This window comes from Sinohyriopsis cumingii, chromosome 3 (genome assembly GCF_028554795.1).
Source record: "Sinohyriopsis cumingii isolate HCF-2022 chromosome 3, ASM2855479v2, whole genome shotgun sequence".
Lineage (NCBI taxonomy): Eukaryota > Metazoa > Mollusca > Bivalvia > Unionida > Unionidae > Sinohyriopsis > Sinohyriopsis cumingii.
This window is the reverse complement of record NC_142963.1, coordinates 75089433-75106820: the sequence shown is the minus strand read 5'-3', so window position 1 is coordinate 75106820 and position 17388 is coordinate 75089433. Positions and strand designations below refer to the sequence as shown.

At 41.6% G+C, this 17388-nt stretch overlaps 1 protein-coding gene across 1 annotated transcript in view; it reads left to right on the top strand.

The window, feature by feature from the left end:
* The first annotated feature begins 173 nt into the window (after positions 1 to 173).
* LOC149803129 (protein canopy 4-like) overlaps positions 174 to 17388 on the top strand; it is a 39714-nt gene continuing 22499 nt past the window's right edge. Inside the window, exon 1 of the mRNA XM_089952748.1 lies at positions 174 to 399. Within this exon, the coding sequence (XP_089808874.1) occupies positions 282 to 399 (118 nt within the window). The 5' untranslated portion in view covers positions 174 to 281. The remainder of the gene's footprint in view (positions 400 to 17388) is intronic.

Sequence of the window (17388 nt, the reverse complement as noted above, 5' to 3'; positions counted from 1 at the left end):
TTTTTATGTCAATCTTTTGGTTATAATTAATTATATTATTATGAAATACTAAGAAAAGATAATTAATATATTATGTAGCAATTTATTACAATATAAACACTTTAGTTGTATAATTTAAAAAATTCAAATATTGAAACCCACACGTTAGACATTTCGTAAAATAAACCGAAAGTGAAAGGTCAGAGGTTAAGAAGGTCTTCCTTGTGGTACATAAGTACGCACTGCACTGTCTCCGCTGAGGCAACGTCGGAATTTTTTAAAGTTTGGCTCGACTTACAGTAATGAGAGTGGGACCATTTCTTCGAGGAATTATACTTTTCTCAATCCTCTTTCCATATGTGACATGTGCAAAGGGTGATGAGGACGAAGGACCGGTGAAGGAACCAACACTATGTGAAGGTTGTACCAAACGTAGAAAGTAGAAAATGTTATATTGGAATAAATTTAATTATGGCCAAGAATGATCCCCGGCCATAATTCTGTTTTTTAAAATACTTTTTACAGTACCTATTGTACCACTTAAAGAGTTAAATTAATGTCTTAATAATCTTAAGATCTTGTGAATTTAGTCTGAATTTTTACAGAAAACTCGGCTTATCTTGGTAGGAAAATAAAGCCCATGTGGTGTTATCTGATTGGTTGGACAGGTGTATCATTTATCTTCCTGTTGAATATAAATGTGCTTTAAATCTCAATTGTGATTTTTAGCAGATTAATTAAATTCATTGTAAAAGTATAAATTTATTGTGAAGGGAAAAAATAATCTCTCCATATTCAATACTTTTTGTATGTGTCTTAAAAGACACATTATTAGAATGAAGAACATGAACTGTCTTATATTTAATTGTCAGGGGACAACAATTCTCTAGCCCATCAAGCCTGGACAACCACAAATCATTGTTTGGCAAGTGAGATTAATTCTAATAACACAACTAAAGCTTGAATTTCAAAAAAATTCTCCACACATTGCCAGGGAACTGGGTTAAATATGGAGTCATAAACCAGTCATGGACTATTTAGGTGCACAAACCAAAATTGGTTGCATTTTACTCATGATGTCGGTGTGTACATTTTTATTGCTGTAGATGACCTTAATATGCAGGGGTGCATTTAAATGAGTCATATATGTATTATATGGCAGTTTGGATGATCACAGAAATATTGTATTAGCAGCAGAGGGGGCGAATCGGACATTTTGTCCAATCGTTATTTTGCTTAATTAATACTTTCTGCACTCAACGATCTAGTGTCGTCAGCGCCTGGTAAAAAAAAAACGACGACGGTCCATCCTACACGATGGTGACGTCATTTGGTTTAATTAACACCTTCTGCGCGCCGATCCCCAGTGTCGTCAGCGTCCGGTAAGCACATCGACGACCGCGTCGATGTCATCGCCCCCTCTGCTGCTAAGTGGTTATTTACAATGATCTTACAAACAGAGTGATCACTAACTCCTCCTCCTGTAGATCAATTAGGTTATTTGACTGATCGGTGAGTTTAAAATTAATTCTCGTTAAAAACCGATCATGGCATCGCATATAGACCGGATTAATCGGATTCTCAACGATTAAAAATCCCGGAGGGGCTGTTGGTGAAAATGAATAAAGGATATATCCCTGTTGAGCTTGATTTGATTGATTGGTATCTACCTGGTAACTCCCTTCGATAACATCACACACTAGATTGATTGCTATCACCGATGCGATATTTACGTTGTATGGAGCAATATGCCTACCATCATCCCCGTTATCGTGTCTGAGGATATAAGTTGATGGACCGATAAAATCATTAAGAGACTTTCTTAGTTCTGGCGTGTTGTATCTTGGAAACTTAAAATCGGGTAAATCGGCTTCTGCGATATTATACTCGGTTAGGAATTTTTGTTTATTATCAATTCTGCTAGTGGATATTACCCCGATGATTCTTTCATTGATATATTCCATGTCTAATATAAGTTGATTTAACACCTCAACGTGTTTTTGTGCTTTTGTTTCCCGTAGCTGTTCTAGTTGTGATTGGTAAATACGATTAATCTCGATAAAAAACCTATCGATATCATTTAAATTAACTTCGACCTCGACGACCGATCCAGGAGTTTTCTCGTACCTAAAATACCAATACATGGTATTCCTGTCTTGAAATGTAAACCAGTCGGGGGGTGACGAGTTTTTCATAACAAACAAAACATCTCGATAATTGGGATTAATCTCATGATACGATTGTTTGCCCTCGGGGTTTTCATAAGGTGGATTCTTAGGCCATCCTAGTATGGTTCTTATTGAACTGTTATAAATATCAACCATATACCCCGGTGTGCTTATTTCAATCGTCGACGATAACGTCGGTTCATGAACCGTAATAGCGATTTTTGATTCCTTTCCTGTGATCGATTTTATCCTGCGTTGAAATTCTTTATTGATTTGTTCTATTTGGTATGACCCAGTTGGTATTGTAACCTCCTCCCAGTTTGGGGTTCCATCGGGTTTATTTTTCCGTGCAAAAATCAGCGAGTTATTAGGTTGTTGTCCGTTAAATGCGTCCGCTCGAATATTAGGCCAACTGTGATATACTCGCAATTTTGCCAGCGCTATTTCCTTCACTGGAACCGGTGATGGAAAGTTTACACTGAATTCGGGTTTCGTTGATGTTATCGATATCATATTTGTTTGTACCGGAGTGGTGTTCTCCGCGATCCGCTGAAGTAATTGAAACCCTTCGGGGTTCAGTGACATTATTATTATTTGTTGTCTTTAGTGTTTAATATTAATAACCAGAGCCCATTGAGGTGGTTCCGGCTTCCAGTTGAAAATCCTCGATTTTTGACATCGCGGAGCTATACAACTGGACCATCGTGGAGAATTCAACATCGGATACGAACAAATTATCAATCGATAACGAGATCAACCCGGATAATTTCGAGTATGCGTCGGATACTATTTGATGTTTTACTGTATACTCGTTGAGTTTTTTCTGAAAACACGATGATATCTTTTTAGTGATTGCGTTGGCGACTCCAGCAACTGTTGTCATTGCGGAGACAGCGATTGGAACAGCGATCGGGGCTATCGTGGTTACCGTGGATAAAATAACACCGGTACCGGCTATTATACCCGACACCGAGTACACGACCGCGTCGATGGCGGTTATTTTACGACGGTATTTTTTTATTTTTACACGGTATTGTTCGGAAAGCGTTTTCAAGTTCGCGGAAAATTCTTTTGCGGTATCGAATCGATATTGATGTGACGTCGGTGATACCTCTGATTCAATTTCCTTGGTGGTCATTTTTATTTTAAAAGAGCTAGTGTTTTTAATTACTTAGATCCACTACAAATTCCGCATACCATGTGATGTTTGCCCTAAATAGACTGCTATCAACGGCTTTAATTATAAACCGTTCGATTGTATCCTTGTCGATGATTGTTGATATTGTATTGTTAAACCCGGATGAACTCGGCGATGATATACTGAACTGCATCGCCGAAATCAATGTCAATCGATAAATGCCCTTAACAATTGCGGTGACATCTATTGCATTACGCGTAGGAGTCCAATCGAATGATCCGTATTGAACCGTGTATACGCCACTGCCGATGATCCCATGAGGTGTTTTCATTTTTTCGAGTTGCTCTGTCATTCTAGGTAGTTTGTCCTTAATCGCTTCAACATCAGTTTTGATTGTTTTTATTTCCCCTCCATACGCGTCTACATTTTTTTTGTTCGCTTCAATATTAGTTTCGAGTTGCTCTGTTATTCTCGGTAGTCCGTCTTTAATCGCTTCAACATCAGTTTTGATTATTTCTATTCTACGCAAATTCGCGTCTATATTATTCTTGTTCGTTGCAACATTAGTTTTGATTGTTTCTATTTCCCGTGTATTCTCGGTCATACTTTTTTTGTTCGCTGCAACATCAAGTTTGATTGTTCCTATTTCATATGTATGTACGTCTATACCTTTTTTGTTCGCTGCAACATCAGTTTTGATTAATCCTATTCCCCGCCAATACGCGTCTACATTTTTTTTGTTCGCTTCGACATCAGTTTTGATTGTTCCTATTTCCTGTGTATGCGCGTCCACACCCTTTTTGTTCGCTTCAATATCAGTTTTGATTGTTCCTATTTCCTGTGTATGCGTGTCCATATTATTTATGATCGTTGTAACATCAGTTTTGATTGTTTCTATTTTCCGTCCATGCGAGTCTACATTATTTATGATCGTTGCAACATTAGCGCCGATTATTTCTATTTCCCGTTCATGCGCGTCTACACTCCTTTTGTTTGTTGCAACATCAGTTTTGATTGTTTTTATTTCCTGTCCATACGCAGTGATATCATTTATAGTTATTGTGATTTCATCCGGTTTGGCATTTTTTTTACCAAGGAATTTATCAAAGTTGTCATCGATCCTGTTAACATTTTTTCGTAACGAGGTAAATTGGCCCGACAGCGTCGTAAACTCCAAAATAGTATTTTTTATTGTTGCAAGATTCGGTTCGGTTACCGTCGGGGTTCCAAAAAAACTAGCGGTAGTGAGTTGTATATCGGTGACAGATTTTTTCACCTCGGCGACAGATTTTTTCACCTGCGCGTCAAGTTCGGTCACCGATCTATCTAACCTTGTAAAACCGCCCTGGACTAATGTTACCCTATCCGTCACCGCTGATATATGTCCACCCGGTTTGAGTCGTCCGTCGCTGGTATACAGCGCGATAGTGTCCTCGGCGGCATCACGCTGTCGTATTAAAACGTCATTCAGTGACATATTACCGGATTTCAATTTACCCTGGCGGTCTTGAAATACAACTATTTCGCCCGGGTCAACACTTGTTAGATTCAACATATCAGCGATTTCATCCTCAATTAGTTTTTTTATGTCGGCGGCGGCCGTTTCCGTGTATTCTTTCAGCGCCGAAACCGGTCGTCCCCAGATATCAATCATTATTATTGTAAATGTTATTCTCTAAAATCCGTTGAGCTTCTACGACCCCACTAGTGTATTCGTTTACAACCACATGAGGTGGTTTTCGCGATGATGAAATCGCCGCGAGTACGTTCAATACCTCACGGCCACATATCGGTGGGTCACTCAATTGCTGTGTTGGCAGCGTGGAATAAAAAACCCGGGTTGAACACGCCGGGGCTGAACACGCCCGGACATACCGCATGAACTCTTTCGGCGGGGCTAACCCGTATGAATCAAAATAGACGATTGCACGCGGATCAATCGCGTACGCAACCCAATGAGTTCCCGCTCCGGAGGACCCATCGAGGTTAATTATGCCTGTTTCAGTATTCCTTGGGGCCGCCGGTAATTGATCCCTCATAAAAACACCTCTGAAGTTTTTTATCGCTAACGCGTTTGCGGCGTCTATTAAATCAAAATTAGACATTGGAGTCATAGACTCAGGAGTCATTGACTCCCGAGTTAATAAACGGTTCCCGGTAGTCTTAGACCCTTTCCCGAATACCATGAATACGGGGTTCCCGGTAGTCTTAGACCCTTTCCGGCCACGGGTCGTTTTTTTTTGTAGCCTTTCCCGGTTGCCTTCTTTAATGCCATTCCCGCCGCGGTACCAACGGCCCCCAACGCCGCCGCCTTAGCCACTGCTGGTGCGGCCGCGGCAATCAACGCTGGAATCGCAGCTAACAGCGGAAATATCCCACCGGTCTTTTCCATGTTTTTAATTGCTGCGGCGGAAAAATCTATTTGAACACCCTTTTTATTCTTCATCGCATCATTGAAATGTTTTATTTGACGCGCCGTCAACGATATCTTATGATTACCACCCGCCATCTGTGACGGCTTCAGCGTTATTGTGGTTCCGCATTGTTTAGCCGACTTTGATCGTAATTTCTTGACTTGACCATCAGTCAACTCTACACTGACGACACTATACGACATTTTATTGTAAACGCGTTTGTGTTTTCAATTACATGTTTTCCACTGGTGCATCAACGATTCTCATTCGTCCACCAACGCCTTCCAACAGCATTGATTTATCGCTGAGAATGACAGCAACCGCTCTATAATTAACACCACCCGGGGCTATACGAGCTCGGAAGTGTATATCAACGACGGATTGTCTCGTTAAATCAAGATGTTCCAACGAAAAGTAATAAATCGGATACAGGTTTTTAAAATCAAGTTGTGATATTTGCAAACCAGTGTCGACGTTTTGATCACGACCCATATATGACAGCAATCGATGATACACACGTGCGATATGGTTGTCGCCGTAATTAAGCTGTATATCCTCGGATGGTTCCTGTTGTCCGTTTATTCTCAGCGAAACATCCCTGACTCCTAATTGATCAAATATCATATGGCTGTGTTCTTGACTACCCAATCGATTCCTATTCTGCAGCGCTATGAATATATGACGCGGGGCTGAAACACCCTGTTTTGACGCCAGGTGCCATGTAAACGTATCGGCGACGTTATCCTCTTTAGCATCAGTTGTTACCGCTAGCCAACTCAACAGCGATTTCCCTCCCTGTTCCATAAATGCTAACAATCGTGCTTCCGTGGTAACTGATGGAGTCAGCACCGGCATCCACAATGCCATTTTAGTTAAAATGACTTTACCGGCGGCGACACCAGCAGCACGCCATATTGCATTGTTATCATCGCCCCTTCGCGTCAGCGCGATTGTATGCTTAGCCCCATAGATAACTTTTCTGACATTTCTGCAGAATCCAAATATGTGATGGAGTGGAATCGCGCATGAAAACTTTCGGCGTGGTCCTTGCAACATTCCTACTCGTGTTGCGAATCCTAGATTGAAATCATTGTTGGTGCTTTTTATAACAGTGAAATTGTCACCTGGTTTTGCTCTGCGGTCTGGGTTAGCTGCTTCATCCTGGTCAGCTGCGGTATTTCGTGGTGTCAGCACGTTAACGTACTGAAGATGGTCAGCGTTATTGGTGGTGTCCTTCGAAAACATCATAGATGGGCCCGCCGATCTTGTATAATCATCCGAGTATCTCGCCAACCCAATTATCGTTGTTGCAACATCAACCTCGCGTTCTATTGATTCAATTTCTCGCCCGTCAATAAGATATCTGGCGCTCTCAAATAACGCCATGATACCGTTGTTGACGAAGCCAACTCGAACACGATGGTCATCTGCGTATGGTGCATTATCGGCGGCATTTGTCACGAGTTCTCCCTCGATTTCGATAAACGCTTCACACGGCAAAAAATATTTACTGGTATCTTGGACTTGAAGTTCAATTCGCGATCGTAGGTCAGGTTGCGCTGCATAATAAGAATAATATTGATAATCACGGACAGAATCATCCCTGCGTACTGGGGCGTCCATATCAAACGCGGGATCAGCGGTACGCGCAAACATTCTATTATTTATCATGTTGATGTTTTCAATTGCGATTTTTTCGTCGTAAATTCTTTGAATTTAAACCACTCCCCGCTATCGCGTTCATGAGCGCGTTGGTTGCCGCATCGGCGGATGGCGAAGTCGTCGCCAACGACTCTAATTTTTCTTCCACGGCGTTATTTATTACTTTACTGACATTTGCAGGCATCACTGTCGTTGATGGCATTACCGGTGGTTTCTGTTTTTTTCTCCTGAATTTCACCAATGACATTAGTTTGTCCCGCGCGGCTGAAAACGCCCTTCCGGCAACATCTCCAATGGCACTAATACCCTTATCACGAATAACATCAATAGCCTTCATTCCTAATTGTTTGGCTAACGGCGCTACTTTTGGAGCCATTCTTGTAAATAACCCCGCAATGGTGCTACCGAGACCATCTCCATAGTACGCGCGGTAAACAGGCAATCGCGAGTTTACCAAGTAGACGAGTACTGGTTTATCATGGTTGTAGTGTATGATCATCCTTATTAAAAACACCAGTTTTCCAATTAATCATCCACGAGTTCGTCTATGAGCGTTCGATATGCATTAATGTCCATAATACCGCCTGCAAATAACCGCTTGCAAATATCAGCGGCCTCATTGATTATTTCCGTAGAGTTATTTCCGGCTCGTTTTCCTCCAATTAGTACTTCCAGCCGTGATATATCACTGAGAACACTATTAGGGCAGGTAACGCCGTAGGATTCTTTACCAACAGGGTATCCTTTTCCTTTTTTTGGTGTTCTACTCTTAACTTTCTCGAGGAATTTATCGTAATCGGGATCACCACGATGTGGTAATGCTTCTCTATGTTTACTCGCTAAATACACTATTCTTGCCCAGTTCTCCGTCGAGGTTATTTTTTTCTTGTAACCTTCATTGATATACTCATCTCGAATGCTCTTAGTTGATGTTGTAGCAACAAAATTAACTAATTCTTCATCGTCGTCGATGTCTCTAATTTGATCTATTGCGGACTTTTTAAGAACATTACGGGGTATATTTCCCTCTTTCTTTTTTTCTTTCGATGTTTCTTCGGGTGTTTCTTCGGGTATTTCTTCTTCTGGTTCTTTCGCAGTAGCACCTAATTCTTCCTCGTCGGCCATTGTAACATAAGGTTCTTGTGGTTCGGTTATAGCGAGTGGTGGTGGCCTCCGTGTTGTAGCAGCCGCTATTTTTGCAGGGAGTGTTTCTAAAGACCTTTTTGTTTGTTTTGTCTCTGCCGCTATCTTTTCAAGCGCACCAAGAACGGGTACAGTTGCCGCTGTAACATCCTTAGTCGCTTTAGTTACCGGGGCAAAGAGTTGTTCGCTTCCAACAGTAAAATCGGTTTGCATTTGTTGTCGCGTTTGAAGTTTCTCTCTCACCCTGTCTCGTAACGGTATAAACTTTTTAAGCGCTGCTAGCCGCTCTCTGGCTAGCCGAGTAGTAAGTGATTCACCTACCATTATTGTAAATTGATCCGCAATTTTCTAATTTTCCGCCGAGTGTACCATCGGGAGCTCCACGGAGTTTTCGTCTATAATCCTTCTAATGTTTTTGATCTTACTAGAAATCTCCCGGCGTCGTTCATAAACACGTCCGAGTTTTTTTCGTATTATTTCAACGGCAGTAAATAGTCCAATGAATGCATTTGCGTCATTGTGGTACAGGTTCTCATTAATCGTATGTTGTAATCGTTTTATAAAAAAATACTCGCGGGCCAGGGTAAAACGCCCCCGTTTCGACTGTTCGTTAATAATCTCATAATCGGATAATATTTTTTCACTGTCGAGACCATCAGATAATTCAATTCCTTGATTTTTTAATTTTGAAATCTCAGTTAATATATTATTGATGTCTTCGATATTCATTATTCTTATAAAACATCTTATTTCTAATATCAAAAATTTTAATAAAATTATTGGGGCCATTTTTGACCCGTTTTTTGTATGGACAGTACAATGCCGTAGATCTCCACTCGAGTGTTGTGGCAGATTGCAGGCATACATGGACAGTACAATGCCGTAGATCTCCACTCGAGTGTTGTGGCAGATTGCAGGCATATACATATACTTAATTAAGGACATTCACATCTTGGAACCCCAAAGCATACATCTCCGGGAGGGAGGCCTAGGGTGACAAACGTCATCGTAGACCGCCCAGAAGATATGCTTGGGGGACATCACTACATGTACTTAATTAAGGATGAATATATTTATAATGAAATGATTGATGGATGATGGGACGGCACAAGACAGCACAAACATAAAACGGCGGGGCGGAACTCTACGGCCAATTCAACCAATCAAAAGCAACCCAATTAAATTAACCCGGTTGCATGATTGTGAACAAAAGACAACCACACGCCCGGGTCAAGAGCGTGGGTTAGTTTTGATTAGTTGAATTGGCTTTCGAAAGCCCCAGGCTTATAACGAGTCATCTTATATATAAAGTGACTAATACAGCGGCGTCAGTCACAAGGTGTGTGTTAATTTGAATTCCCTTGAATCGTTTGAATCCTTAAATACTTATTAATGGTGTTTCACGGCATTTAAATGAAACCAAATACTCAAATAAAACATTAAAAAAAAGAATACAGCTGTTAGATAATAGCGTGTATTTCATTAGTTTTCATCGTAAAATGATTAATTAATCGCAACATTAATTGGACTTCAAGGGACGCAACATTAATTAGACTTCAAGGGACGTAACTCTTGTCATGCGACGCTATCACAAAACGAGTTATCTCCCTTTGATGTTATATATGAAAATCGAATTCTATGACCCGTCTTTTTTGAGATCGCTGTTTGATATATTCGTTCTGCAACAAATTGTATTGAGGCGATACAAATGTCAAAATATTTTCCTGCCTCATTCATCGACTGAAATATTTTTTCCTCGTGAGTTGTTGTATCAAATGACTTTACGGGTTTTGCTTTCTTTGAGTATTTACCAGTTTGGCCTTTTTTACTATTTTCACTCTGAGAGATGGCTTGCAGATTACACAGTCTATTATTTTGATAATTAGAATCAATGTGATCAATAACGAGACTATCTTTGATCAATCCGTGGAAACATTCATAGATGATTCTGTGACAGAGATATTTTTTCCCTCCAGTAGTAAACATTAAATACCCGTGATTGTTTTTCCATCCAACCGGCTTCTTCAGTCTACGATTTCTAACAATACCGTCGCGAGATGCCTCGTAATTGACGAGCAGGGGATGCGGCTGAAATTCTTGGTCCATTTGTATAATAATACTACTTGTCTAATTTATTATTTGGTTTAATTATGAATCTTTCAACGTAGTCTTGGGGGGTTTTGATGACGAAGTCGGCGGTGGGGTTGATGACGGCGTTTTTAATTCGCTTGTCATAATAGCGTTTTAGTTCCCTGTATCGCTTTCCGCCACAATTGATACACAACTGTGATTTTCCTCTTACACCGACGTGGCAAACCAAGCACGGGAGGGGGCCAAGAGAACCATTACGAACGCTTTGTAAATGATACCCGCAGAATTCACCTCTACATGATTTATTGCACGGGGTTGTCGACCCAATCATCAACCATTTGCAGTGATTCATTATACTATATTCTTTCATTTAAATACTTGTTTTAATTATATGGATGAGTTCGAGAGATTGGCAGCAATTAAACCCCGGAAAAATATTAGGTTTAATCTCGATAGAGTCCTCAAGGACACACCAAAAGCGTTAATAAACGATAAAACCCTGTTGAGTAAAATACGCGATTGTATCAATGAATTCAAGCGTGATGGCGCATCTCACAGTTGGTCAACATTTCGAATTGATGGCATTGTTGATGCTACCATGAACGACAACCGCGCAGCAATGATAATATCACAACTTGACGGTAAAAGGTATTTCTTCAGAGTAAAATTCATTGTCCGGGTGGAATCAGGCGATTGGATCATGCGTGATAAATTTGAACCAGTTCTCAGCGACAAGAAAACAGTCACTGTCAGCCGCGACTCCAAGCCGGGGTTGTTAACCGGAATTGACAAACCATACTATGAACGAGCGTATCCTGAAACAGCAGTTGTTTATGGAATATACCCGTTAAATAAGAAACCTGATATCGGAAAACTGAAACCGATGAAACAGTCAACTGGGATAAATTGTGTAGCAGAACGAATAATAGAGCATTTTACAAATGCATGTCGAGGAAACAAATTGACTGATTTACGACGTAGCAAAATCAACCAGTGGGAACTAACCGTAAAAGAGCGTGGAGCAACCATCAGCGACATAGCGAGATTAGAAACATCGCTGAGATTTCCAATAACCGTTACAACGATAACCGGTGAAGTATTATACGAATCGAAGTATAAATCGAAGGGAGCCCCAATCAAAATTATTGATCATAACGAACACGCATGGACGCCCGTGATCACAATATTTCCACGGGATAGAACAGTAAAGTATATCCCGGGGGAATTTTTAGGAGAAGAATTCTCCCGGGATGGTTTTCTCGCGGAGAGGAAACTATTTGATGCTATTGCCTACTTGTGTAAAAACGACCCTGTATCAGTGTGGTTACTTCGCAGCGCTGAAAACGATGCGGATACCTTTGATCAGTTTGTAAGACCAAACGGCGAATTATATCGCACTGAAGCATTTCACAACAGGATGAAAAAAACCGCCATAGAATTTGAGGAGCATGATGAACAACTGCTAACAAATTGTTTTACGATTACATCGGTTGTAGCTCATGTTGCAGCAAGGAAAAATGCGTGGAGACCAACGCGCAGGGAATTTCTACCGGATATACAATCCAGTTGTTTGGAATACTATCACGGTGGACTATGGAACACTGAATACAGCCGCGACGCTATGATCTCAGTTGATATGGTTGCCTGTTATCCAGCGAGTTTTCTCGGGTATGGATCCACCGCTGAGTACTTTAGACGATTTGGACACCCCAGTCATGAAATGACTCGTGTTGCTATTAATGGACCACTGCCTGATTTTGATTTAACCGGATTCGCTCGCATAGTATCATTTGAATTCGCGGCAGGACTTCATCGCTGTTGTTATATTTGGATCGGTAGACACATGGCTGAAAAGAAGTGGCTGCCAATAGCGCTGCTACGGTATATGATTGATTGTAGCATGCTAGTTTCGTTGATTGTCAGTGACGCGATTATATCATACCGAGCGCAGACTGAAGTCTGGTTACCAGAACCGGAGCGTCTAGATAGCATAATTGACGAGTCCAGAGCACACATTGATGCCGACGAGGAATATATCATCGAATGGTCCAGGAGGATATTCAACCAACGAAACCACGAGGCAAAAGATCTCGGTAGAAGAATAATTGGTAAGTTTACACAAGGTGGAAAAAACCACGACTACAAACGATATTGCTCACGGCTGATTATAGATGACGCAGAATATGATTTCGTAATCAAGGACGCAGTGGTAAAAAATAGATACGTGAACTGCAAAACAGCTCTGCTGTCCAATGGAACAAAGTTGGGTACAGTTGTTACCTACAGCGACGGAGACAGCCCGGCGTATCCACATTTGAGGGCGTCTATGCTGGGTTATGCCGCTATCAATTTATTCTCGATGATAAATAGATTCCCCGATACCGCGGTTAGAGTAGCCGTTGATTCATTTTATATAGACGTAGCGTATAAGGAAAACGTAGCCGAGTTTACTAGTCCGGACGAGAGTTGGGGTACATGGAGAATTAAAAATGAAATACGACGCGATTATTCCCCGTCAGCAGATGTCACCGTTGAGAACAACTACTTACGCGGTGATAAATTGTCAGAATGGTCTAATGCACCACCGTGTTCTGATCCAATTTGTAGATATAAAACAGTTTATTTAAGCGGCTGTGGCGGGTCAGGAAAGACGACTCGGGCAATTGAATTATTTCGAACGCGGGCAAGTATAATCGTGCTTACACCGACCCATAGACTAGCGCGAGAGATAAAACAACGAAATGTTGACGCCGTTACTTATCACAGCTTTTTTCGATACAGCGGCGGTGAGTGGACTCCTGATCGAATGGGTGAAAAATTTATTCCTGGGGTTATCATTTGGGATGAGATATGTACTGTTTCGTTAGATACTTTACAAATGTTTCTTGATTGGTTGCTGCGCGCGAATACAGCGGTAATCATGTGTGGCGACCATGGCCAACCACCACCATTTGTCGGCGAGGGTCCACATGATTGGTTAAGGGGTTTTGTGGACTATTATGAAGAAACCGATACTGATTACCGAGCACTTGATGAACAACTGCGCGAGGTTAAAAAATTAATCAGATTACAGCCGGATAGAATTCAGTGTGAAATAATCCGCGAGGTGATTCCGGAAACGCCGTTAAATGAATTCTGGGAAACATGGAGACCAAACGATTTGATTGTAGCGAGTAGAAAGATAGTCAGAGACACACTTCAGCGGAGGTTGTTTACTTTGCATAAGGAAAAGTTTCCAACGCGTCCAGTGCCGTTATGTTATAGACCCGCGGACACACGGCGGCAGAACATTGAAGTTGAAATCCCGGGCCGGACAGAAAAACAAATTCTCGTGCTGAATGATATTGTGCTCGTTGATATCAGCGTCGTTGAGGACGCGCTACGTGCTGATAAATCCCCGTGGACGCTAGGATACGCAACAACAATACATTCCTCGCAGGGACTAACCATCACGGACACAATTGTTTGGATGGTTGATAATCGCATCGAATGGTCAAATCTAGTCTATCTTGCAGTGTCCCGAGTACGGAGAATAAATCAGCTTCGAAGAATTGTTATTGACGAAGCCGGTGACGGAGTCACTGACGGAGTCACCAACGACAACGACATTATCGATGCAAGCGTCATTAATAGAAAACTCTCGGGTTACCGCCAACAGGATAAAAAAAAACAGCGGCGTTTTGATATTGATGCCGAATTAATAATTGCGTTACGACAACAACAGAATAATCACTGCGCGAGTTGCAATTGTATAATGAGTTGGCGTTATTCGGATAAAGACGCTCGCCAATTTACCGTGGACAGGATCGATAACAGTCTCGGTCATGTCAAAAACAATGTGAGGTTGACCTGTCTTGAGTGCAATAGACGCAACGGCGCTAGTTAAGGCCACGCGGGGGCAATTGAGTATCGTCAGGTATCACTTGTAGTTGCTCGCGTGTAAATCCGCGCCGAGGAGCAGTTGAATCCAGTCTGTAGATCGGTGGTCTACCAGTTGATCGTGTTATCGTTGATATGTTATGTGTGGTAACACTCCAAATAGGATCGGTAGCCCTTTTTTTACCGCCTTCAAGCTCTCCTGGTTCATATAGATATCTCACGGTGACATTGCCGAGAATCGGCTTGGAAACGCTATTTATTTTTGATTTTCCGGGTATATACTCGTATTTAATCGCGTCGCTGGGCTTCATGTTGATTACTCGGGTAATCTCGTTATTTAACGCTGCAATTACACCTGGCAACCTTTTAACCCATTCACGAGATCGTTTTTCTTGGATGAATTCCTTCGCGTATTGATATCCAAATAACCGTTCAGCGAGAGTCCGATTGAATCGTTCAACAATTGCCTGATCACGATGTAGCGCAGTATGACCTCGTCGTATCGCGACGCTATGATGTTTCAGCGTTGATAAAACAGCGCCGCGAAATTCACTACCAGGATCAACTTGTAATAGATTTGGCCAGCGCAGAGGACCTCTTCGATAAATCCGCTCAAACGCATCGGCTACTTCAGTTGCTGACTTTGTTTTCAATGGTTCCGCTTGTTTGTATCGACTCGCAACATCAACTACGGTTAGCGCGTATTTGTAACCGTTGTCATGCGGCAGAAATAGTATATCAGCCTGATGAACTTCATTAGGTACGCTGACATCAAAGCGCGAGAAGTTGATTTGTTTAGGCGGTGGTAGATAGATTTGCCATATAGCCTGTTTGGATAACCAATTAGCCGCAGTGGTCTTTGTTACCTTTGCAGCGCTTGCAAGCTTACCAATTGCGGCCTTCCCCTTCCAGTATCCTCTCGGAGAATAATAGATGGAATCCATCGTTTTTCTTGGATGATTGTTATTAATTACCAGCGCCAATCATTAATTTACCTTTCATAGCCGATTTTACCAACCATGAGGCCAATTTTTCTTTGACGGATTTATCAGGAATAGCATTTAGCGCGTGAATTAATTTTACATCCGCGATATGACGCTGTTGCAGATCGCTACTTTTGTAAGCAACATCATGAGCATGACACGCCTTATCGATAGCGTTTATTGGATACTCACCGGGTTTGGGCTGATTTTGATCATCGAGTCTAATATCTAATCGTGTTCCGGGGCCACAGTAGTTATATCCTGGGAGGTGTTTTTCTCCTGGATACTTTGCCCACGGTGTTCCGGGGAGTTTTGCCAATTTGGCTGCGATGTCACCTCCTCGCTTTTTTTTAAAACATCTCCGGGTCTAATAGAAATAAATCTAAATTTCTTTGTACCGCATTGTACACACTTACCAGTAAGCGCCGATCTGTTATTTCTTGTCGTAACGGTTGTCATATCATTTGTGCCAGTACGCACTCTACACTTCACACAATATAGATCCATAATTTATGTATAGAGATATGAATATAATTGATTTTTCGGCGACTAAAACAAGAGAACCAGTTAAGCATGTTGCAGCGTTACCAAACTCGATCCGGATGATTATCATCGGACCATCTGGATCCGGCAAGACGCAATTGTTACTCAATTTAATAATGAGATGGATGAAGTGGGATAAGTTGTATTTGGTTGCTCCTAGCGTAGATGATCAACGATGCTACGAGGTGTTGAAAGATTTCAACGAGAATGCATCAGCGATCGCTAAAAAGAATGTTATTGAGTTTATTACGGATATCAATGATGCACCGGGTATCGATGATATTGATGGCGACGTTAACAATCTAGTCGTGTACGATGATGTTATGTTAGACAATCAAAAGAACCCAGCTAGGATATTTTCCAGAGGCAGGCATAAAAACACTGACGTGATATATGTCACTCAACGATACACTCAGATTCCAAAAGTAATTAGAGACAACTGTAATATTCTTGCTGTGTTCAACGGCGTTGATACACACACGCTACGAAATATTTGGCAGACATGGTGCGGCGGTGACATGGACTTTAATGTTTTTCGAAACTTTTTTAGTCATGCTCAGTCGACCCCACATGGATTCGTAACGATAAATTTACATGATCCTCGGACACGATATCGTATCGGACTTGACCAAATATTCGGTTAGTTGTAAATAATTTTCATTGTAAATAACTCCTTAGCAGCAGAGGGGGCGATGACATCGACGCGGTCGTCGATGTGCTTACCGGACGCTGACGACACTGGGGATCGGCGCGCAGAAGGTGTTAATTAAACCAAATGACGTCACCATCGTGTAGGATGGACCGTCGTCGTTTTTTTTTTACCAGGCGCTGACGACACTAGATCGTTGAGTGCAGAAAGTATTAATTAAGCAAAATAACGATTGGACAAAATGTCCGATTCGCCCCCTCTGCTGCTGTATTTCAGTCTAATCTAGTGTGTTGTGCCAATAAACTGGTTTCAGTATTTAATACTTCACTGTACCATTTGAAGACTAAAGTTCACTTCCATCGCTGGCCACTGGAAATTCTCTTCTTTGTATATTACATAACCATATTGCAGCTGACCTCGCCTTAAAAACCCACCTCCCATTCGGGAATGTAAAATAGGGCAGTGTACATGTGATTTTTTCTATGTTTGACCAGTAACCCACTCCCACTGGTCCCAAGGTTCCCCAAACATGCCCCACTCAGAGATAATTATCACATGGACGACATATGTACCAAGTTTGGTAAATTTTTACAGCAGATTTAAAATGCCACATTTACCTCCATATTGTAAAGGTTTCAAAATGTCATGACTATATAAAGCCAGTTCAGCTGTAGGTGGGTGGGGGTAGATAGACTGAGCAATCAGTCATATTCGGAGCTGTCCATATAATTTTGGGTGT